Source organism: Aquarana catesbeiana, linkage group LG03 (genome assembly GCF_042186555.1).
Source record: "Aquarana catesbeiana isolate 2022-GZ linkage group LG03, ASM4218655v1, whole genome shotgun sequence".
In the NCBI taxonomy this organism is placed as follows: domain Eukaryota; kingdom Metazoa; phylum Chordata; class Amphibia; order Anura; family Ranidae; genus Aquarana; species Aquarana catesbeiana.
The window spans coordinates 284672682-284697166 of NC_133326.1; the positions used below are offsets into that span (position 1 = coordinate 284672682).

General features: G+C 41.4%; 1 protein-coding gene across 1 annotated transcript; it reads right to left on the reverse strand.

Annotated features, from left to right (window-relative positions):
* Positions 1-18873: 18873 nt before the first annotated feature.
* On the reverse strand, positions 18874-23797 carry BTG1 (BTG anti-proliferation factor 1). Its single transcript, XM_073620186.1, has 2 exons — positions 23346-23797; positions 18874-20840 (listed from the first exon to the last, which is right to left on the reverse strand). Exons 1-2 carry the CDS (start codon positions 23488-23490, stop codon positions 20473-20475), a joined length of 513 nt encoding a protein of 170 aa, XP_073476287.1. The 5' UTR covers positions 23491-23797; the 3' UTR covers positions 18874-20472.
* Between the last annotated feature and the right edge of the window lie 688 nt (positions 23798-24485).

Consider the following 24485-nt stretch of genomic DNA (forward strand, 5'->3'; position numbering starts at 1 on the left):
TTGGTATTTTGTCATATTTGATATTATCCACTTGACCACTGGGCACTTAAACCCCCTTCCTAACCAGACCAATTTTCAGCTTTCGGTGCTCTCACACTTTGAATGACAATTACTCAGTCATACAACACTTTACCCATATGAAATTTTTGTCCTTTTTTTCACACAAATAGAGCCTTCTTTTGGTGGTATTTAATCACCGCTGGGTTTTTTATTTTTTGCGCTATAAAAGAAAAAAGACTGAAAATTTGGTAAAAAAATGAATTTTTCTTTGTTTCTGTTATAAAATTTAGCAAATTAGTAATTTTTCTTCGTAAATTTTGGCCAAAATTTATACTGCTACATATCTTTGGTAAAAATAAGTACAACTTGGTGTATATTATTTGGTCTTTGTGAATGTTAGAGAGTCCAAAAGCTATGGTGCCAATATCTGAAAATTGATCACACCTGAAGTACTGACGGCCTATCTCATTTCTTGAGACCCTAACATGCCAGAAAAGTACAAATACCTCCCAAATGACCCCTACTTGGAAAGAAGACATTCCAAAGTATTTAGAAAGATGCATGATGAGTTTTTTTGAAATTGTCATCTTTTCCCACAATTCTTTGCAAAATCAAGATTTTTTTTTTTCTTTTTTTTTTCACAAAATTGTCATATTAGAAGGTTATTTCTCACACACCGCATATGCATACCACAAATTACACCCCAAAACACATTCTGCTATTACTCCCGAGTACGGCGATACCACATGTGTGAGACTTTTACACAGCGTGGCCACATACAGAGGCCCAACATGCAGGGAGCACCTCCAGGCGTTCTGGAGCACCCAGGCCAATTCTTATATTTCTCTCCTACATGTAAAAATAATAATTTATTTGCTAGAAAATTACATAGAACCCCAAAACATTATATATATATATTTTTTTAAGCAAAGACCCTAGAGAATACAATGGCGGTTGTTGCAACTTTTTATCTCGCACGGTATTTGCGCAGCAATTTTTAGAACGCGTTTTTTTGGGAAAAAAAACAGTTTTGTGCTTTAAAAAAAAACAAAACAGTAAAGTTAGCCCAATGTTTTTGCATAATGTGAAAGATGAAGTTACGCCGAGTAAATAGATACCTAACATGTCACCCTTCAAAATTGCACACTCTCGTGGAATGGTGCCAAACGTCACTACTTAAAAGTCTCCATAGGTGACGCTTTAAAATTTTTTACTGGTTACATGTTTTGAGTTACAGAGGAGGTCTAGGGCCAAAATTATTGCTCTCGCTCCAACGTTCGCAGTGATATCTCACATGTGTGGTTTGAACACCGTTTTCATATGTGGGTGGGACTTACGTATGTGTTCGCTTCTGCATGTGAGCACACGGACATGGGCGCTTTAAAAATTTTTTTTTTTTTTTTTTATTGTTTATTTTACTTTATTTATTTTAGTTTGACACTTTTTCCCCCCCAAAAAATTTTTTGATCACTTTTATTTCTATTACAAGGAATGTAAACATCCCATGTAATAGGAATATGGCATGACAGGTCCTCTTTACAGTGAGATATGGGGTCAATAAGACCCCACATCTCACCTCTAGGCTGTGCCTGAAATAAAAAAAAATAAAAAAAACGATCTTGGCTTCGATCGTAGCGGTGAGTCGGTAGAAGCACCGGAGGGTGGCAGGAAGGGGGGGGCGTCCCCTCTCGCCTCCCATAAGAACGATCAAGCAGTGGAACAGCCGCTATGATCATTCTTATGGTGTAGGAAATCGCCGGCTAAAAAAGCTGATATCTGAATGATGTCTGTAGCTGCAGGCATCATTCAGATATCCCCGCTCAAAGTCAAGGACGTCATATGACTGTGGGCGGGAACTGGTTAAAAATTGCGGAGTATTGAGGGGTATTGCAGAGTATTGCGGAGTAGTGCAGGGTATATTGCAGGGTATATTGCTGGGTATATTGCAGAGTATTGCGGGGTATATTGCAGAGTATTGCTGGGTATATTGCAGAGTATTGCGGAGTAGTGCAGGGTATATTGCAGGGTATATTGCAGAGTATTGCGGGGTATATTGCAGAGTAGTGCCGGGTATATTGCAGAGTATTGCGGAGTAGTGCAGGGTATATTGCAGGGTATATTGCAGGGTATATTGCAGGGTATTGCGGGGTATATTGCAGAGTAGTGCCGGGTATATTGCAGAGTATTGCTGTGTATATTGCAGAGTAGTGCAGGGTATATTGCAGGGTATATTGCAGAGTAGTGCCGGGTATATTGCAGAGTAGTGCCGGGTATATTGCAGAGTAGTGCCGGGTATTATGCAGAGTATTGCGGGGTATTATGCAGAGTATTGCGGGGTATTATGCAGAGTATTGCAGGGTATTATGCAGAGTATTGCAGGGTATTATGCAGGGATGGCTGAGCATGGAGGGATGGATGGATGTGACTACAATTGTCACTGAGCACCGCTGTGGGCACTACACATGCAGCCCACAGCGGTGCTGCCATCCGATCCCTCCCCCTCTCCCCTCACACTGTACCGATCGGTACAGAGAGGGGAGGGAGGAACCGGCGTCATGACATGACGCCGGTCTGTTGACATGTGATCGCTCCGTCATTTGACGGAGCGATCACATGGTAGACGGCCGCGATCAGCGGCCGTTTACCCTGATCCGTGATGCGCCGGGTCCTCTGGACCCGGCGGTCACGTTAGTTCTCGGGTGCCTCCCAGTATTCTGGGAGGACGTCCATGGACGTCCACCCAGAACTAGCCGACCGCGCTGTATCCGTCTTTCGGCTATGGCCCGGTCGGCAAGTGGTTAAGGTGTGTTTTTTCTAAATAAAATTTAATTAAATACAGCTGTTGTGTTCAGTTACTGCGACCCCTTTGGAAGGCCTTGCCCTTTCTTTTTTCTAAAATGAGCTAGTATGCATTGCATACTAGCCCATTATGAAATATTTACCTCAGAACAATGCCCTGAATCTGCGTCGGCACTCCGAGTACACGGCGGACATCTTCCACCGGAGTTACTTCTGGGTTCGTGGCTCCAGCGTTGTGATTGGCCAGAGCCAGCGGCCTGTTTCTTCAGTGCGCATGCGCCGATGACGTCGGCAGCAGCGCATATACTGAATATCTCCTAAACTGTGGTTTAGGAGATATTCACGGTACCTACAGGTAAGCCTTGTTATAAGCCTTGTTAAAAAAGAAATCATTGTGAAAAGATAACAACAAAAAATATATAAATTGTAAAAAAATAATAAAAAAATGAATTGTAAAAAAATTAGGGCTGATTAAAATTTTCGTGTTCGATTTTTTTTTAAATCGATTAATCGACTAATTTCGATTAATTATAACGCACATACAGATCCAACTACTTTTAGCTGATTTAGCACTGTTGTTATGGAAATGGTCGAAGTCGGACATAGCGGGGCATGGCTAGGACATCTCAGGTCATAAACTCAGCCTCACCGTGCCCATAATCTCAGCCTCACTGTGCCCATAATTGCAGCCTCACCGTGCTCATAATCGCAGCTTCACCGTGCCCATAATCGCAGCCTCACCATGCCCATAGTGCAGTCTCACCGTGCCCCTAATCGCAGCCTCATCGTGCCCATAATCGCAGCCTCACCATGCCCATAATCGCAGCCTCGCCGTGCCCATAATCACAGCCTCACTGTGCCAATAATGCTGTCTCACCGTGCCCATAATCTCAGCCTCACCTATCCCATAATGCAGTCTCACTGTGCCCATAATCGCAGTCTCAACGTGCCCATAATCGCAGCCTCACTGTGCCCATAATGCTGTCTCACCGTGCCCATAATGCTGTCTCACCGTGCCCATAATGGCAGCCTTGCCGTGCCCATACTGGCAGCCTCACCATGCCCATAATGCAGTCTCCACATGCCCATAATGCAGTCTCCACATGCCCATAATGCAGTTTCACCGTGCCCATAATGCAGTTTCACCGTGCCCATAATGCAGTTTCACCGTGCCCATAATGCAGTCTCACCGTGCCCATAATCGCAGCCTCACTGTAGTCAGTGCCTGTGCCTGGATTACACAGTCTGCGGGCATCTCCCACTGTGTGTCTCGGAGCTGAGTGTGAAAACTTTGGCCGCATTGTGAGAAAAGTCCCGCCCTCCTCCTAGATCAGCTTGTGTGATAGACAGAACACTGCGTCTATCACACGAGATGCCCGCAGACTGTGTATGACATATAGTGGAGGAGGAGGAGGGAGTGGAGCGCTGCGCTGCAGGCACAGCTTGGCCCAAAGCAGCCCCAGTACAGGCAGCCTACCGATCAAAAACATTTTGATTGATCAAAAAAATTAATGATTAAGTAAGGAATTAATTGTTAATTTCCTGCCGCCCTAAAAAAAATTAATAAAATAAAAATAAAAAACTACTGACACAGTCCACGTCTCATCAGTGCTGCATATGAGTGCTACTGTCACACGACAATTGTGAAAAAAAGTATTGGTACTGGTACTCGGTCTTTAAAAAGTGGTATCGGTGCAACCCTAGCTGTAACTGTAGCTGTAAATACTTTTCAGATGTACTGTAAAAACATTGTAACATTTATTAAAACAAATAATCCACACTTGCATTGAGGTAAAGAAGGTGCAGCTTGAATGTGAAGGAGGAACAGGATGTGTATCAGGATTAAAGAAGAAGCCGCCGCCTGGTTCCTTTGGCCGGTCTGTGTTCTGTATACCTGACAGCTCCACGAGATGAAAGCTGCATCCTTCCAACAGCTTCTTTTTCCATCCTGATTGTCGGTTCCTCCTTCAGGCCCCGCTTACACTAGTGATTTGGGATCACTTGTGGGATCACGTGTGGAATCATCACGATTCTGCAATGCTGGCAAAACACAGCACAAGTGCTTGGGTGCCATTCATTTTCAATGGCACCTAGATGTGGTTTTTGGCCACGACTGTCGTGCGATAAATCGCCCTGAAAGCCGCATCGTGCGAAGCTTGATGCCCAAAAAGGAGCTTCTTTTGGGCAACAAGCTTCGTGCGATGCAGTTTGCTGTGATTGCAGCCCGATTTATTTCTCATCGATCGCAGCAAAACTGCAACGCGTTTTGCAGCCATAGAAAATAAATGCCACCGAACATGCATGCTGGGTTTTGCCAGCATTGCAGTGCGATTTGGAATTGTGGGCAGAATTGTGGCAATTCTGCTGGAATCTCTAGATGTGAACAGGGCCTTACATTCAAGCTGTACATTCTTTACTTCAAGTGTGGATTATTTGTTTTAATAAATGATCCAATGTTTTTTATTTACTCCTGCGCTTTGGCTACTTTGTGTTTCTACATGTTGCTGAGGATCCTGCCCTGATTTTTTTTTTACCAAAAATATGTAGAAGAATACAAATCGGCCTAAACTGAGGAAAAAAAAAATTTTATACATATTTTTGGGGGATATTTATTATAGCAAAAAGTAAAAAAAAATGTGTTTTTTTCAAAATTATCACTCATTTTTTTGTTTATAGCGCAAAAAATAAAAACCGCAGCGGTGATCAAATACCACCAAAAGAAAGCTCTATTTGTGGGGAAAAAAGGACGTCAATTTTGTTTGGGTGCAATGTCGCATGACTGCACAATTGTCAGTTAAAGCGACGCAGTGCCGAATCGCAGAAAGTGTTCTGGTCAGGAAGGGGGTAAAATCTTCCGGGGCTGAAGCGGTTAATATAGGGGGTCAACAATCCCAAGAGTTGGTGAAAGCAGGGGTCTGTCATCCAGAGATAATTCTGAAAATCATCTGGATAATTCTCTTGGAGCTCCCGCAGCAAAGGCATATGACATAATTGGTCATGATTAATAAAGCAACCAATTTTTGGTCCAAGAATTCCTCCTCCTCCTGTTCCTGGACTGGACTTGGGTCAAAGCAATAACTCCAAGGCCAATAATAAATAACACGTTATCTCCTCCGATTCCGCAACATGTCTGGTTGACGAACGGCCGTTCAGAAACAAACTGAAAAGCGTGAAATGAAAAGCGCAAATTGAAAAGCACGAATCAACACTCACTAAACTTCTACTAACACGAAATTATCAGAAGGAGCCCAAAGGGTGGCGCTAAAGAGCTGAAAAACCAAGTAGTACGTCACTATGTTCGTGTTTGTTGGCCAACAATTCCTTGCCATTCCTGGCCAACGCCCTTCAGACAAAAGTCCGAGGTTTTGTCTGCGGAAAATCCGATCGTGTGTATGAGGCTTTAGTCGCTACTTTTCCATAAAATTTTTTAGAGACCTGGGCTGTGAGTGCAGGGAATATATATATATATATATATATATATATATATATATTTTTTTTTTTGGTGTCACTGCTTCACTTGAATGGGTCAAGCTTGGCGGGTGCTACACCAAGCGGCAGAGGATGTAATGCCTGCTGCAACTGCTGCAGCCAGTTCTCAGAGTGGCGCATGTTTGCTCTGGGAAACCATCATAAAGGTGCCTGCGATGCTGGCTGATGTCCTTACCCAAATACAGCAATGGCCATGTTTGGTAAAATTATGGCATGTTCCTGGCACTGTGAGATGTGCAGGAGTGCTTTGCTTTTTCTAAAGAGGAATTATATGTTAAAGCCACATTTTGTTTACGGATTGCTTTGTCACAATAACTGTCCTAATTAATCCCTGTTTTGCAGCCAAATGATCAGATCTAGAGTACAGATCCCCTTTGGGCCCACTCATGCCTATCAGTTGCAGTGGATTTCAGTAACCTGTCCTCAGTTCCTCCACCCTGTTTCTTACATTACTATTCAGTGAGTTAAGCAGGCCGTAGACAAGTCAAAAAACGCAAGTTCTGTCGATCGAAAAACAAAAATAGCTCATATAGTTGTGTCATCAATTGTTTAGAATTTAAAAAAAAAAAAAAGGAAAATACAGCATGTTGGATAAGTCACTTTCGATTGCAGAATGGAAATCGTGCGTTGCAGCTGGCACACTAATGATGTGAAAAACAAATGATTTGACGAACAACACAAATTTCATTCATTTTTCCACTCGTCTATGGCCTGCTTTACTAACACAAAATTGGCACGCTGCTAGTGAACTCCAAATGCCTGCTGTGCCTGTTTATTCCATGCCATTCACTTACTAGACAATGAATTAAAAGTCACCTTTACAAACAAGTCAGCAACAGCAGGTGCAATCTTTCTGTCTTCACAAGCTTCCCTTAACTGCTTTATGACCGTACATATACAGTATGTACTGTGGCAGAATGCATATTAGCCTAAATTGATGAAGAAATTATATTTTTACATTTTTTTTTTTTTTATTGGATGTGGATATAGCAGAAAGTAAAAAATATTGTTTTTCTTCAAAATTGTCTCTCTTTTTTTGTTTATAACGCAAAAATTAAAAACCGCAGAGGTGATCAAATACCACCAAAAGAAAGCTCTATTTGTGGTGGGAAAAAAAGGACATACGTTTTACTTGGGTACAGCATCGCACGACCGTGCAACTGTTAGTTAAAGTAATGAATTTTTTCTGGCATCAGTGGGAGTGAACAGTGCCCCATCTTTGGTATTAGGGGGAGGAATAGTGCCCATTTGTAATGTCAGTGGGCAGAATAGTGTCCCATATCAGTGGGATGAATAGTGCCCCAAGGGCCAGATAAAGTCAAGAAAAGGGCCACATCTGGTCCTTGGGCCACAGTTTGGAGACCCCTGAGGTAAACAGACAATTTTTTGCTGGTTTAGTTACATTGTATGTTTTTTTGTATTCTTATACACACTGCCCCCCTTGCCTCTATTCTTGTCTTAGCTGAGAACGACATGTACTCTTCTCCTGAAACCTAATGGGTTACGCATATCACATACCCAAAAAGCGTCAGCTTTAGCACCGCAGCTGGAGGGAGAAGGACCCGGCGGCAAGTCATCAGGGGATGTCTGCAAGAACCCGGAGAAGACAGCCAATTCCGGAGGACATAAGTAAGGAAGATGGCCATGTGGGACCTGGCTTGCGGCAGTGGAGCAGCAGATTACAGCAGGACAATGGCGGATTTGTTGGGCATCTGAGTATGAGTATTGCACATAACCCCAATGAACGAGGTAAGTGGGAATCTAAATGAAAACATATACCTATTAGATTGTAAGCTTGCAGAAGCATGGCCCTCCTAACCCTCTTTTATTGAATTGTATTGCCGCTGTATTATCTCCCTTTATATTGTAAAGCGCTGTGTAGGTGCTATATAAATCCTGTATAATAATAATATAGGGGTGGCTGAACTTCCTCTTTATATTATGAGCAAGCATAGGAGCTCATGTAAGAAATGACATAAAAGGTCATTTCTGGCTAGGTAACACAGGATAACACTTTGCCTAACTGGCGATGCTTATATAAGAGACCTGATTTAGTCATTGTCTGTGGATCTACACACTCAGCCCAGCAACCCACATTCTCGTGTGATCATTTTAACTCCTTAAAGGAAACCTATTAAGGAAGAAACTTGCTTACTTCCCTTGCTGCATGCTCGTTCCAAAAAATGTGACATTTTTAACCACTTCAGCCCCGGACCATTTTGCTGGCCAAAGACCAGAGCCCTTTTTGCGATTCGGTACTGCGTCGCTTTAACTGACAATTGAGCGAGGTCGTGCGGCGTGGCTCCCAAACAAAATTGACGTCCTTTTTTTCCCACAAATAGAGCTTTCTTTTGGTGGTATTTGATCACCTCTGCGGTTTTTATTTTTTGCGCTATAAACAAAAAAATAGTGACAATTTTGAAAAAAACTCAATATTTTTTACTTTTTGCTATAATAAATATCCCCAAAAATATTTTTTTTCCTCAGTTTAGGCCAATACGTACTCTTCAACATATTTTTGGTAAAAAAAAAAAATCGCAATAAGCGTTTATTGATTGCTTTGTAGGGGATAGTTTTTATGGCATTTTTATTAATATTTTTTTTTTTTTACTAGTAATGGCGGCAATCAGCAATTTTTATCGTGACTGCGACATTATGGCAGACACATCGGACAATTTTGACACATTTTTGGGACATTGGCATTAATACAGCGATCAATGCTAAAAAATTGCATTGATTACTGTAAAAAGGTCACTGGCAGTGAAGGAGTTAACCACTAGGTGGCGCTGTAGAGGTTAAGTGTGTCCTAGGGAGTGATTCTAACTGTGGGGGGGAGGGACTGTGTGTGACACTACACTGATCACCGCTCCCGATTACAGGGAGCTGTGATCAGTGAGAGTGTCACTAAGTAGAACGGAGAGATGCTTGTTTACATCAGCATCTCCCTGTTCTTCCTCACCATGAGACGATCGCAGGTATCCCCATGGACATCGGGTCTGCGGGACCCGCGATCATGGTCACGGAGCTCCCGGCGGCGCGTGCACACCCACAAGCCGCCTCTTAAAGGGCAACGTACAGGTACGTTAATCTGCCTGTATGTGCCCTTCTGCCGCAGTATATCTGCGTGAGGCGGTCGGGAAGTGGTTAAAGACAGAAAAAGCCAGGCAACTACTATTTTCACTGGTCAAGCAAGGGCAGCCCTCGGATATTATTCCTGACTTGTTTTCTTTAAACCCTTTTACTGCCAGGCCCATACGTTGTATGGACCCGACAGCGGGCCGGGGGAGTTAAGTAAAAAAAAAAAAAAATTTTTTTCAATTGTAACAAATTAAAGTTACACTCAAACACATAACATTTTTGAGCCCCACGCCCACATACACACATGTACGAACGTAAATGCTTGTGTCGATTGTGATATACATCTTACATCACTGAGAATGCCGGCTTGAGAGAAATAATTCTAGCCCCAGATCTCCTGGGTAACTTTAACCACTTCAGCTCCGGAAGGTTTTATTCCTTTCCTGACCAGAGCATTTTTTGCAATACGGCACTGCATTACTTTAACTGACAATTGCGCGGTCGTGCGACGCTGTACCCAAACAAAATTTATGTCCTTTTTTTCCCACAAATAAAGCTTTCCTTTGGTGGTATTTGATCACCTCTGCTGTTTTTATTTTTTGCATTATAAACAAAAAAAGGCTGACAATTTTGAAAAAAAAAAAAACAGTATTTTTTGGTTGGCCTTGTGTATGCAAGACAAGTTTGAGCCAACATCCTTTGGAAAAAAATCCACGGTTTTGTCGTCGGAAAATCCGATCGTGTGTACGGGGCATAACCCTAATCATGTTGTTCCCACTATCAACTGCAGAGGTCCGAGGGCCGTACATCATATACCAAAGGGACGCAGGTTGGGCACCTGAGGTCTAGAGCAGTCGTTCTCAACTTCAGTCCTCAACAGGCCATGTTTTGGGAAATTCTCTTAAAATAGCTGTCCAAAATACCAAGCCATTGATTCTGATTTAAAGCACCTGTGCATGATAAAGGAAAAGTTTAAACCACTTAGTTGAGCCATGGTGTATTCCTACCCCCCAACTCCTCCCCCATACATATGCCATCATGGCAAAAATTCTGACACATTCAGTACTGTTCTCTGAACAAGACCCATTCAACTGAACGGGGTGTCCTACAACTCATACGGTTGTGATGCATTAATGCAGGGTTCCAGGGGTTAAAGCAGAGCCTCCTCACTGCCTGTCAAATGCTCTCTGATGAACAATCTGAACGTGAATTGCTCTTAAGAGAGCAACGCTAGTAAAAATGAAACCTTAAAACTGTATGTAAAACCTAACAATGAACTCTTATTTGCTCCCTTTTGATTTGATAACCACTTCTGCCCCGGAAGATTTTACCCCCTTCCTGACCAGAGCACTTTTTACAATTTGCATGGTCGTGCGACGCTGTACCCAAACAAAATTTTCCTTTTTTTTCCCACAAATAGAGCTTTCTTTTGGTGGTATTTGATCGTCTCTGTGGTTTTTATTTTTTGCGCTATAAACAAAAAAATGAGCAACAATTTTGAAAAAGAAAACCCAGTATTTTTTACTTTTTGCTATAATAAATATCCCCCAAATTAAAAAAAAAAAAAAAAATGTCTTAATCAGTTAAGGCCAATATATATTCTTCTACATATTTTTGGTAAAAAAAAAAAATCACAATAAGCGTATATTGATTGGTTTGCGCAAAAGTTATTGCGTCTACAAACTATGGGAAAGATTTATGGCATTTTTATGGCATTTTTCTTATCGGAGACTTTTGACACTTTTTTGGGACCATTGGCATTTATACAGCGACCAGTGCTATAAAAATGCACTGATTACTGTGTAAATGTTACTGGCAGGGAAGGGGTTAACACTAGGGGGCAATCAAGGGGTTAATTGTGTGTTCTAACTGTATGAGGATGGGATTGACTAGGAGAGGAGACAAATCGTTTTTCACTACTTAGTAGGGACAAATGATATGGCTCCTCTCCTCTGACAGCACAGGGATTTGTGTGTTTAGACACACAAATCCCCGTGCTGGCCCTTGTGCATGGAATCGTGCGTGGCCAGTGGCAATTGTGCCCGCCGGCCACGCGCATCGGTTCCCCCGCGCGCCCTCTGGTGGACGAAAAAGGGTAGGACGTACCCGTACGGGATTTCGCCCAGGAGAGCCATTGTGCCGCAGTATATCTGTGTGACATGGTCGGGAACTGGTTAAACATATTATTGAAAGCGCTTTGTTATATATGTTTGACAATTGCAAAGAAAAAACAAAAACAAAAAAAAAACAAAACAAAACAAAAAAAACCACACTGGTTGATCCTACCAAAAATCTAGTCAGCTGATACCTTTCTGTTCTCACCGCCTCAGCTGCACTTTTATCAGTTAGCATTATTCCAAGTTTTATCTATGGATTAGAGAACAGCCCCCTCTGCTGCGGAAATGAGGATTGGAGGAGGCGTTATATAGTCCTAACCAACTTTCTGTAAAAGGGTGGTGGTTGTATTGCTTTTATTTATTTTTATTTTCACAAGGTGATCTTAAAAGCAACACATTTCCTGGCTCAGGATGACGACACACACTGTATTGTATCTATGAAGGAGCAGTGTTGTTACCCTAGGACAGGAAATTTGTTACTGGAAGGTACACCAAGTATGAAAAAAAACAGAATTCAATGCAAAGCTCTGTAATTAATTTGGATACATGAAATACACAAATATGTTCAAGTAGCTGGAATGCATGCAAATACCACCAGGCATCAATGCAGTGCACTGGCTGTCGGTAGTATTATGGCAATTACATATCTATTTGTTTTTATGCTCATATTTTTACTTCTAGGCAGACAGCCATGTTTCTCAACATCACCCATCATCAATTACACATATTTATGTTTCCTCAATTTTTTTTTTTATATAGGTAGATGGAAATCATAGGGTATAAACAAGGCCAAGGATAAATCCAAGGGAAAAAAAACAAGCTAAACTTACCGACCAGCTCGCGGACAACCGATTAAACCTGGCCAACAGTATGCGTTAAAATCAGGGGTTTAGTCTGCACGCATTTCCAAATGCATGCATAAGCCACAGAGCCACGTCAAGGCACCCTGGTATCTGTGGTACCTAACACTAACTTATAAGTGTCCCCACAGTGGAGGCACATGCATTCTGATGGATAGGTGAGAACAGGTGGACTGAAAGGGAGCCACCCCTTCTTAAGGGTACAGGGGCACACTGAACATCCAGCAAATAGCACAATGGCTGCAAAAGTGTCAGTGCGTTGCCTGACCAAACACAGCGGTGAACAAAAGACGCCACTTGCCCCCAACTATAGCTGTCTATTGCAGGAAGAAGCATTGGAAGGCTACATAGGGTATAAACAAGGCCAAGAATAAATCCAAGGGAAAAAACCAAGCTAAACTTACTGACCAGCTCACAGACAAACGATTAAACCTGGCCAACAGTATGTGTTAAAAACAGGGGTTTTGTTGTGACGTGGCTCTGTGGCTTACGCATGCAAATGCGTGCAGACTAAACCCGTTTTTAACGCATAATGTTGGCCAGGTTTAATCGTTTGTATGCGAGCTGGTCGGTAAGTTTAGCTTGTTTTTTTCCCTTGTATTTATCCCTGGCCTTGTGTATACCCTATGTAGCCTTCCAATGCTTCTTACTGTGATAGCCAGCTATAGTTGGGGGCAAGTGGCGTCTTCTCTTCACAGATGAAAATCATAGCACATCTAACCCCAAAACCAAAAATGTAATATAGTGCAGTTTACTAGTCTTTTGATGTGGTGGCTGTAGTAGCTTTCTTTCATTAGAGTTTTCACCAGGTAATTCTGTGAATAACACTTCCTGTCCCTTTGTGGCTACACTTATTTCTCCATTGTATCTATGTGGACATCCATATCGGTCACACAGGCTGGACTTCATACATACACTATATTGTCAAAAGTATTAGGAGTGGGATGCCTGCCTTTACACGAACATGGAATTTTAAAGCGGGGGTCCACCAATCTATCGTTTTTTGTTTTTTTATAGTTCATTCACAAACTTTTCTTCTCAGCATTACATACTCACATATTGTGTGTAATATGTCCGCCTGTGTCAGATTTTGTCGGAAAGAATAACTTATATTATTCACTGCAGGCGGTTTCCATCTTCATTGTGGGCATTTGAAGACCACAAGCATTTATTTCCTGGATGCGGTGAATGCTGGGAGCATCCCAGCATTCACCGCTCATTCCCGTAACATGCTCAGTGGCATCCTGGGAAGCCTGAGACTAGCTCCTAGGAGTCTGGGAGAGGCTAGAAACACGCCTACTCCCACGGGAGGAGAACCAGGAAGTGCAAAGAAGAATAGAAAAATAAAAGGTAATTACGGCGATTTAAATTTTTTTAAACGGCATGTCAGCATCTAGGCAAGGAAGAGAATACATACAGATATTGTTCAAAATTTGGGTGGAACCCCGCTTTAAGGCATCCTCTCCTAATCCATAGGGTTCAATATTGAGTTGGCCAATCCTTTGCAGCTATAAAAGCTTCTACTCTTCTGGGAAGGCTGTCTGCAAGGTTTAAGAGTGTGTCTATGGTAATGTTTGACCATTTTTCCAGAAGCGCATTTGTGAGGTCAGGCACTGCTGTTGGATGAGAAGGTCTGGTTCGCAGTCTCTGTTCTAATTTATCCCAAAGGTGTTCTATCGGGTTGAGGTGCAGGCCAGTCAAGTTCCTCCAACCCAAACTTGCTCATCCATATCTTTATGGACCTTGCTTTGTGCACTGGTCCAAACAGTTTGGGGATGGCCCCTTCCTGTTCCAACATGACTGCTCACCAGTGCACAAACAAGGTCCATAAAGACATGGATGAGCAAGTTTGTGGTGGATGAACTTGACTGGCCTGCACAGAGTTCTGACCTCAACCCAACAGAACACCTTTGTGATAAATTAGAGCGGAGACTGCAAACGAGGCCTTCTTGTTCAACATCAGTGCCTGACCTCACAAATGCTCTTCTGGAAGAATGGTCAAACGTTCCCATAGACACACCCCTAAACCTTGTGGACAGCATTCCCAGAAGAGTTGAAGCTCTTATAGCTGCAAAGGGTGGTCCAACTCAATATTGAACCCTATGGACTAAGACTGAGATGCCATTAAAATTCAGGTGCGTGTAAAGGCAGGCGTCCCAATACTTTTGACAATAAAGGTTATCTGCCTTTGTTCACCTCCTCCATTACGTGGTGGATTGATGGGACTAGTAGTTTACACAGAAAAGGTCAGATTGTTGGGCTGTCTGTTCAGCTCATGGGACGTGGCAAGCACCCAATATGTCTGTTAGGATCAACAGCTCATTTCTGTACTTGCTAAAACTATTGTTAGCCTAAAAAAAGAAAACCAATAGAGTCTCCACACTTAAGGAGGATCTTCACTGCATCTGAGTACCAAAAAACACAAATTATTTTTTATTATTTAAAGCAAACTCCAGCATCCATATCTCTATGCTTTATTTTGTTGAGAAATCACTTTGAAAAACAACCCGCCATCTTGAGTAAGGGCAAATGATTCATGTAACATTTACTTCCTGGAATACATCTGGCCTTAGCTCAGACATGCATGCAGGAGTGTGCGCTTGGCTGAGAAAATCTCTCCTCCTCTCCTCTCCTCCTGAAGACTCCTGGGATGTATGACATCATTTGCCTAGGCAAGAAACCAGGAAGTAACTGAAGAAATGTAAAAATGAAAAGTTTAAAACAAGTAAATATGATATACTTTCCTATCTATTTACTAATGCTAGGGGCATGAGGATTAAAAATAATCAATGATGATTGGGAGAGTGAAGTTCCATTTTAAGAACTGGTAAGCTGCAATATATAAAATTTTTGTTCTTGGGTTTAGATATTCTTTAGTAGGCTATATCTCCATTCATTTCTGGTTTAAAAAAAAATAAAATTCAATTATATAGCAATAAATACACGTTTAGGCCATCAATGCACACAATATTATCACTCTATAGTTAATGATTGGGCTTTTGTGGGTGATTTGCTGAACATGTTAACAATTTTTAGATTGTCAGCTCTCATGAGCAGAGCCCCCCAATCCCTCTTGTATTCAAGTATTGTATAACTCTTCTGTATAGTGCAAACTGGTGGCACTTTATAAATTCTGTGTAATAATAATTTGTTTTTATGACTACTGCCTGAGAAAAGTCTAAAAAATGTTTCATAAGTAATCTTTTATTGTGGTTTGGTAGTCAAACATGTTTTTTTTCTGACACATGTAATTGCTATACGGTTAATGTGTTAGCTAAATTAATAAAGTCAATTTAAATAAAGTTAAATTGAGGTGTGGAGCCTACGTATGTAGATTATGATCTATCATCAGGAGAGAATTTCTTGTTTTGACAGTACATATGTCACATGAGTAACTATTTACGATGCAGTATTACGAAACAGCAGTCACGTAGGCAAGTCTCTGGAAGGGTTGGCCTTGTTTGGTTATGTGGCTTGCTATGATAAAGGTACATTTGAATATAGAAACATTGAAGCACATCATTTGGATGTAATATTTAAAACGAAGATATGGGCAAAAATAAAAATTTACCTACAGCCCGCTACTAACATAGTGAATGGGAATAGTGTGAACAAAATTTTTTCCCCTGAAAGGCAATAAAATATTTTTTGGAAGAAACAATTTTACATTGTATTCATTTTTGTTGTATAGACAGGTGTATGGTAAAACCCATTCACAATTGAGCGATCTTGGAGCGTTTTTCAGGCATGAGAATTTGTTCTCAGGGGCGGCAACAAAATTTTGTGAAAAACACGCCTTTTTCAGGTTCTACTACTGAAGTCTATAGAGGTCTGAAATGCGTGACCATCCCAAAAAAGCTCATGTACTTTTTTGATCTTGTTGCTTCAAGCGAAAAGACGCTCAGGTGTGAACGGACACCCTTAAATATAATAGGAATATAGATGCTGAGCACTTCCAGAAATTCACTTTAAATCGCTTAGGTTGGGTTCACACTGAAGCATGGAGTGGCTCACAGCAGGGATCTGGTGCGTCCCCATTCACGGTCCGATTTAGTCAGATTTCTTGGCTGAATTTGGACCTGAAACGGACCAGAAGACGCACAGGACTGCTGTGCGATTCGCACCGGAGATGTGTGAACCGGCTCTATAGAGAGCCGGTCAACAATGTCATGATACTCGAATTGGATGTGGGGAAATCCGCAATAGTGTGATTCCAGCCTTAGATGTCATATGGCAGAAAAGATGTTGGCATGGCATAGAAACCTCCACTAACTGGATCTGTGGACAGGAATCGGCTAGTTCTCCCCAGATTTGCGCCTATATCATTAAACATCTCCAGTTCTCTAAAGCCTGTGAATGTTTACCAGAACTTGGGTTAACTCTTAGTTGAGGTTCAGTAATCCCTTAGGCTGAGTTGACATTGTTCCCGCGTGCATACAAGGTAAACCATATACACACTGCACTGCAGTGCCTAGATGTGAACTAGCTCCATAGGAAAGAATAAGATTTCTACAAGTGTGAATAGGTCATTACGCCTCATTCATTTTCACATTTCTGGTGCACTTTAAGTGAAGATAAACGCCGGTTTAAAAAACAAAAACAAAAATACATATATTCAAGTATGTACTCTTAACTCAGAAAAGTACCTTCTATTGTTTTCAGCCTCCTCCAAAGCTCCCAGTTCCTTTTTGTTCTGCTGCTGTGATCTCACTTCCTGTTAGAGGGTGGCTACACTTGTTCTCCATGCTCCTACTATATGTGGGAACGTAGCCACCATCTCTTGCTTGCTCCCGAGATGGAGAAGGTACTATGGGACTTGTGGATAAATGGAAGCAAGGAGGAAAAGGGGAGGTTACAAGGAGGCAGAAAAATACAGTAAGAATCCATTTCGCCTAGATTGTAAGCTCTACCCTCTGATTCCTCGTTTATTGAATTGTATTGTAAGTGTACTGTCTGCCCTCATGTTGTAAAGGGCTGCGCAAACTGTTGGTGCTATATAAATACTGTATAATAATAATTTCATGAAAAATAGATTACAGGGCTATTAAGTATATATGGAATATTTTTGGAGAACAAGAATACGGTTTGTCACTTTTAATGTTTTAGTAACTAGCCAAAAGGTATTAGAAGCACATGAAGTTATACATGTGCAGGCAGCCCTCGGGTTACAAACAAGATAGGGTCTGTAGGTTTGTTCTTAAGTTGAATTTGTATGTAAGTTGGAACAGATACATTTTTTAAGTGCAACTCCAGTCGTGGAAACAAGGACTGGTGATAAAGCTTCAGAGGAGACCTTTTTTTCCCCCCATGATAACTCATACAGGAGTGAATTTCCCTTCCATGGGGAAGATTTCCTCTCACTTCCTGTAATCTCCATCCATTTGTAAGTATGAGTCGTTTGTAAGCCGAGTGCTATAACTCGGGGACTGTCTGTATTAAAGTGTAGCCAAAACATTTATTTGGCTTAATTTTGGGGAAGGATTAGAACCCCACAGAATATTTTACTGCTCCATTGGAAAAATGTCTTCTCAGTTACTGTGACGATGACAATGGATTCGCCAGACAGGAAGTGAAGAATAATCTGCAAGAGAAACAGAAATAAAAAGCAGACTGGGGTTCTAACCTCCCCCTTCTCTACTAAAAAATATATATCTATATTTCTGTCAGTTGTGCTGATGGGGATTTTATCTCCCTTCTTGTCTGTGGAAACAATTTTATGGCTGAACGTACACCTTAAACCGCAAAACCGTGAACAGGGCCCTAAAACTAAAAGTAGAGTGAAGTGATTAGGACCTCATTTCCTGTGAATCACCTTCTCCGATTGAACCAATTTAGGTCACATACTAGACACAATGTTTTTTATACACTTAGTTCATGCGAAAAAGAGAAAGCTAAGGAGAATGAACCACAATAGGTGGTAACATGGCAGAGGAAAAACAAAGCACATACCTTTGAACTGAAGAAGACTGCTACATAGTGTTGAACCTATCATCCGGGCAAGTGTTATCCAGCAGAACATGTAAAATCTATTAAAATACAAGCAGCCTATCTTCATGGTGTTGTGTTATCCAACTGTGCAAACCACCCTGCATTGCTCATTGGCAACCAAAATTTTGTTGCAAAGTTGCCACTTTGCTATACATAAGTTTCCATCAATAAATGCATTGTGGCATTTGCACAGTAGTCAGGGAAGACAATATTCCAGGGAATTGTTAGGTTGATGGGCCCAAATTTTAAATCCTCACTTCTTAATTTATTTCCTTAAGCATGGTCGTGATTTCTCCTGAGATTACACTCCAGTGTATTTTCTGGCAATATGCCTTTTGTACTGAAGATATTTATGCAAAACGTGTACGTATTTAACACTAGCCTAATCCAAAGCATTATTCCAAATTGGCAGGTGTCTCCAATTAAACTCCAGGTTTACACAATAGATCCAGTACCAGCAGGAAGCCATGTGAATCCCCCATGATTCTTTTTTGCCCTGAAATGAATCAATTTTAAAATCCCTACATAAACAGACAAGACTGTTTGTTTAAAATGCCAAGATAAGAAACAATTTATTATAGAGAAGAAAAATCTCTCATTTAAAATAGAAATCTGTACATCTTTGTCACAATCAATATACATGAACTGTACAAATTTACAGCAGTTCATAATTTATCAAATAAAAGGACTAACAAAGTTCACAAAATAGATGGTGGCTTGTGGAAAAGGACTTTTACCCAATTAAGTACAAGAAATTACAAAGCAGAACTCCACTTTTCTAAAAATAAGAAGTTTACTCCGTCTTAGAAAACTACGAGCTAGGAAATGTACAGATAAGCTGGCTGGTGAGAACGCCATAGTTCAGACAGTGTCTTTAGAAGGTGTTTTTAAAGCCTGTAGCTGAGGCAGGAAGAAAAAAAAAAAAAATCTATATTTACCGTTCAAGTTCATTTCACAATATGAAGGATACTCAAGTATTCTTTTTGGCAGACTTATTAATATTTGCTCGTGTGTGTGTATATATATATATATATATATATATACACACACACACATACACACACACCTATATCTATTTTCAGTGCAAGTCATGTCTGCCATGTACAGTTCCCAGTAAGTGTCATATTCCCACCTGTTCACCTTGCTACTGAGCTGCCAGAAATAGTAACATTGAAGACATTAGTGCAAGTTAAGCTCTGCAAAAAAACTGCAGAGAAGTAAATAAAAATCTTACAAAGACATTGAGCTTTGGGTTCATAGGTTACGGATATGTACGTACTCCATGTTTAGTACGCATTTGTCAGCTGGCAACGTTGGGTTGAGCTTACTCCATGGGTAATGATGCACATAGACATGAGATGATCATTGCCCTATGACTCCAATCTGGGTAAAGATCATAGTCTATGTTAATAAGTGCTATCTGCAGAAACTCCCTGGCTGACCAGTCTAAGGGGAAGAATCAGTTATCCGACATGGACTTTCCCTGCTGATTATGGTTCCCTTAAGATAAGGCTACAGCCAAAGAGTCTGTTCAGTGCATTAACATGCACCTTTGGACAAGATGATCGTAGAGATCATTGAATTCTAAGATACTTGTCCCCTTTAAAGCCCTGACCATAAATGGAAAACCACAACCGAACACTGCTTGGTAACAAATATGTGCCCTGCTGATTATGGTTCCCTCAAGATTAAGGCTAAAGCCAAAGAGTCTGTGCAATGCATTAACATGCATTGAACAGACTCTTGTTCATGTATTGAACTAGATGATCATAGAGATCACTGAACTCCAAGATGCTTGTCCCATTTAAAGCCTTGACCATAAGTGGAAAAGCACAACTGAACACTGCCTGGTGACAAACGCGCCCGATGCAAAGTATGCACATAACCCAATACAGATATTATCACTGACTAAATGTCTAGTGCCAAACACATTGCCTTCTAAATACAGGCTGTTAAACTACAAAAAAAAGGTACTGTCCAAACCATGGCACATTCACATCAGTAAGATCTACTTCTATTTTGTGCCCAATCTTCACAGCTGTGACATTTTATACTTCACACTCCATCCCCATAGGAGCCCTCCCAAATTAAAAACAATATTCTTCCATCTGTTACAAGATGATCCAGCCATCGACCGTATCCTAACCAGATACCGTCATCATGTTGTACGTTTTGGAAGGGCTTGTTCGGCCAAGGAGAAGTTCATCTTTGCAGCTGATTCTGCTTTCGACCACCAGAGACGAGCTGCCATTTTGGCTACTGCTGCTTATCGGGATAGATTCATAGAGCACACATATGGAACCATCCTCTCCAATGCGATAAGACACTTCATATGGATCAATCCACAAAGTGAGTTCACTTGGCAGAAGTTTAAACATTTCTTGGCTGCTCAGTCCGATACGGTCTGCTGCTTGCCCAATCAAGGGATCCATTTTGTGGTTAATCCGAATGCATCGGTAAGCTGAACCTTTGGAAGGTTTCTCTGGAAACCAGTGATGTCTGTAATGTTCTACAAATGGAAATAAAAAAAATAAAGCACACTTATTTACACACACTGCAAACCAATGGTGAGCACACAAAAATCATCTAAACAACAAACTCATTTTATTAGGCAAGAAGATTACGTTTGTTCAGTGCAGCTATTTTCCTAAAATATTTTTAAAACAAAAATACATAACGTGATTAAAAAAATTGTATTCACATACTAAGTGAAATAATAAAAGATAATCATTATTATTTATAAATGTTTTCCTAGAGTATTATTATTCCACAAATCTGGATCTTTGAAACACTCATTCATTCTAGTGTTCTTTTTCATTACATAACACCTAATAGTTACATAGTTAATCTGGTTGAAAAAAAAATAGTCCATCCAGTTCAACCAACATATAAAAAAACAAAAAGCACAAAACCAAAAACGCACTAATAGAAAACCTCCATATGCACTATCCTATGCCTACAATTGATCCAGAGGAAGGCAAAAACACCCCAATAAAGCATGATCCAGGGAGGAAAAAAATTCCTTCCTGATCTCTCCCCCCCCCCCCCCCAAGAGGCAATCAGATATTGCCTGGATCAATGTTACCTATAAATATTAATAACCAGTTATAAATCTATATAAAGCAGCTGGAGTCATTGATCCATATGGAAGATGTTTTTTTTAATTCAGAACAATCCCTAAGCTTGAGTAAATAAGAGTGGCTCATTCTGCATAATTATAACAGTACTGCGATTATGAAGGGGGGGATGGCGGAGAGGGCTTGGGCCACGTAACCATCCCCTTGTTTTATCAACACAAAAGAGCTGCTGTTTTGTGTAACGAGAGCCCAGCTTCAGCGCAGATCCCTTTAAAAGAACGCACAAAGACCGAAGAGAATAGTGACTAGACTGATAAACATCTGTGTGCTGCCTGAGCATGTTTCACAGCAGTCTTGTGATTTCTGTAAATGTATTATTGTTAAGGGCCTCCACTAGAACGCCTGCCACAAAGCTAAAAGGGACTCGGGACGTGGGAAGAAGATTTACATAAGAAAAAAAAAAAAAAAAAAAAACACAAGCAAGGAAAAAAGCAATAAACTGAACAACAGTAAAAAAAAGTCAAATGTGAACAAATCTAAAAATCAAAGGAGATCTAGCTAAGTGCGACCATGTACAAGACAAAGCACAAACGTAATGATGGCCTGCTGCGAAATAAGCACCGTAGCTCTAACTTGCCTTGTCTCAACATGTCCGTAATTAGAGCAGAGGAGGAAACGCGTCACTGGTGGGTATATAGCTATAGTCTAGGCAGGAAGGACATACAAGTCTGTACTTTCCAACCAAGGTTGGGGGGGGGGGGGGGGAAGGGCGATACCCTATTTTACAACAAAGACTTGGAAAAACAAACAGCAGCAAAAGCTGCCGTCTGGCCAGTTCCCAGCCAGTCCTGACTAGTCTACAACTGTTGAGTATTAATAACTTGCCCGGGCATATTTCTTCTAAAAAAAGATCTGTATTTAGATGATAAATCCATATGTATCCAGAACTGAAGAAGTGACTTGAAGCTACGAAACATCTTCAAAATTACAGAAAAAGTCCAAATGTATGCAATTGACTTCTACTAGATCAGCCTCTCTCAACCTTTCCAACACAAAGGAACCCTTGAAATAACTCTCTAGTTTCAGGGAACCCCTGCTATAAATTACTATATGTACAACTCACGATACATTAGTGTGAAGGTTAGTGGGAAGAATGCTCCCTACACTTGTAGAGAGGAATCACCCCCTTATATCAATGGTGTTGGTGAACACTTATCTTAGAGAGAGAGAGAAAATGCTCAAAGAACCCCTAGCAACCTCTGGAGAAACCCTGTACTAGAAAAAAAACATAAATTAGATCCATACTCTTAACTAACTGCGATGTGGCCCACGGCTATCAAAGAACTGTCTTAAAAGACTGTTTTCCCTATTTTTACTGGTCTCCCTTAGCCCCTTACAACTTCTTCTCAACAGAACAGCTTCCTATCCAATAGTACTCTGCCTGCGCAACGTGACCACTAGTCTCCACCAGGGGCGCGTGCGACAACACAGGAGCAAAATCAGGAGAGCGTTGTCACAGGAAGTGCCCAAACAAAGACCTTCACTGGGGAATATTTTAATAACAGCTACAGATTTGATAAAAATGTATGTTATCAACCAGTTAAAAGCCTAAATAAGATCTTGGTGACGGAGTTTAGTTCTAAAGTCCTCATTGTTCTCCTATTACATGGATGACCCCTATTATATGTATCTGACAATCTAAGCAATAAAATCATAACAAATAGAAAACAAAAACACTGCAAACTACACAAAGACAAGTTCTGATCATCCACTCTGCCTGGAGGTCTCACTGATGGATTCCACGTCTATTGAGGAGCTCATCATCGTCATGTAGAAGAGAGAAGGCATTGTTGATGAACTAGTCCCCCTCCCGTATTACAGAGCACACAACACTAGGGCAATCATCTCAAACACAGATATCGGGGGGAGACTCTTACCTGCTAGAAGTTCTTGCAGGGACTGATTGAAGGTTTGTAGCTCCCGATCGTCCATCAGCCCCTTAGTACGCAGGAACTTGGAGAGGAAGCCCACCGCTGCGATGATCTCTGGCTTCATGTTGATTCGGGAGTAGTGAGTATGCATGGAGGCTGCGGGGACACCACACTGGGGGTGATCCGACTATTTCCTTCGATTTTTGTTGGGTTTTTTTTTTTTTCCTTTTAACTTTTGCGATTTTTTTTTCTTTTTTTCACTTATTCTTTAAACGAGTCTTTTTTTTTTTATTTGAAGAGCGAGGGCGCTTGTGACATGGCCAGAAGAATTATGTGTCTGAGGTGCTGCTCCCTAGTTCTCATCCCTGGGGGTGCTGGAGGACGTGCCACGGTCCTTCAGCCGCACATTCCTTGTATGACCACTTTGCGAGTAAGAAGGCAGCTCTTCCGTCAGGTCTTTTATATAGCCAGAGGGCGGAACTGGCGTCAGCCGGGCGGGGCTCTGCGAGGCAGCCAATCGGGGGCTCGCAGTGCGGTGACGGCAGCGTGTTGCGGGAAGGATAGGCTTCAGCTGACGTAATCCTTCTGCAAACAAACGAGAACGCAGAGGGAGAAAATTTTCTGTAAACAAGCCAGTCTGGGGGCGGCGACCTGCTGCGTCATCTCTCTGTTATGTGTGCTGTGCTCGCCGTAGGGACAACATAGGAGAGGCTGCTGAGGGACTACAAGTGGAAGGAAGTCCTGACAGAGAGCTATGGCTCTTCTCCTGAGAATAATATTCAAGATACATAGGAAAGTTAGGTGTTATAGGAGATACAGCGAGCAATACCAGGACCCGGATGACTGAAGGAAACAATGGGAACCCTGCCCAACAGAGCTAACAATCTAATTACCCTCTAAAGCGACACTATTCTTCTACCATAATCCATACATATCCAATACTTGAAGACCAGGGTTGTTCTGACACGTCTCTCCTACATGTAAAAATCACTATATTTTCCTAGAAATTTACTCAGAACCCTCAAATGTTATATAAACTCACCGGCCATTTTATTTGGTACACATTGCTAATACCGGGTTGGACCCCCTTTTGCCTTTTTCATGCTCAAGAGCAGCCTTTCTCAACCTTTTCAACACAGAGGAACC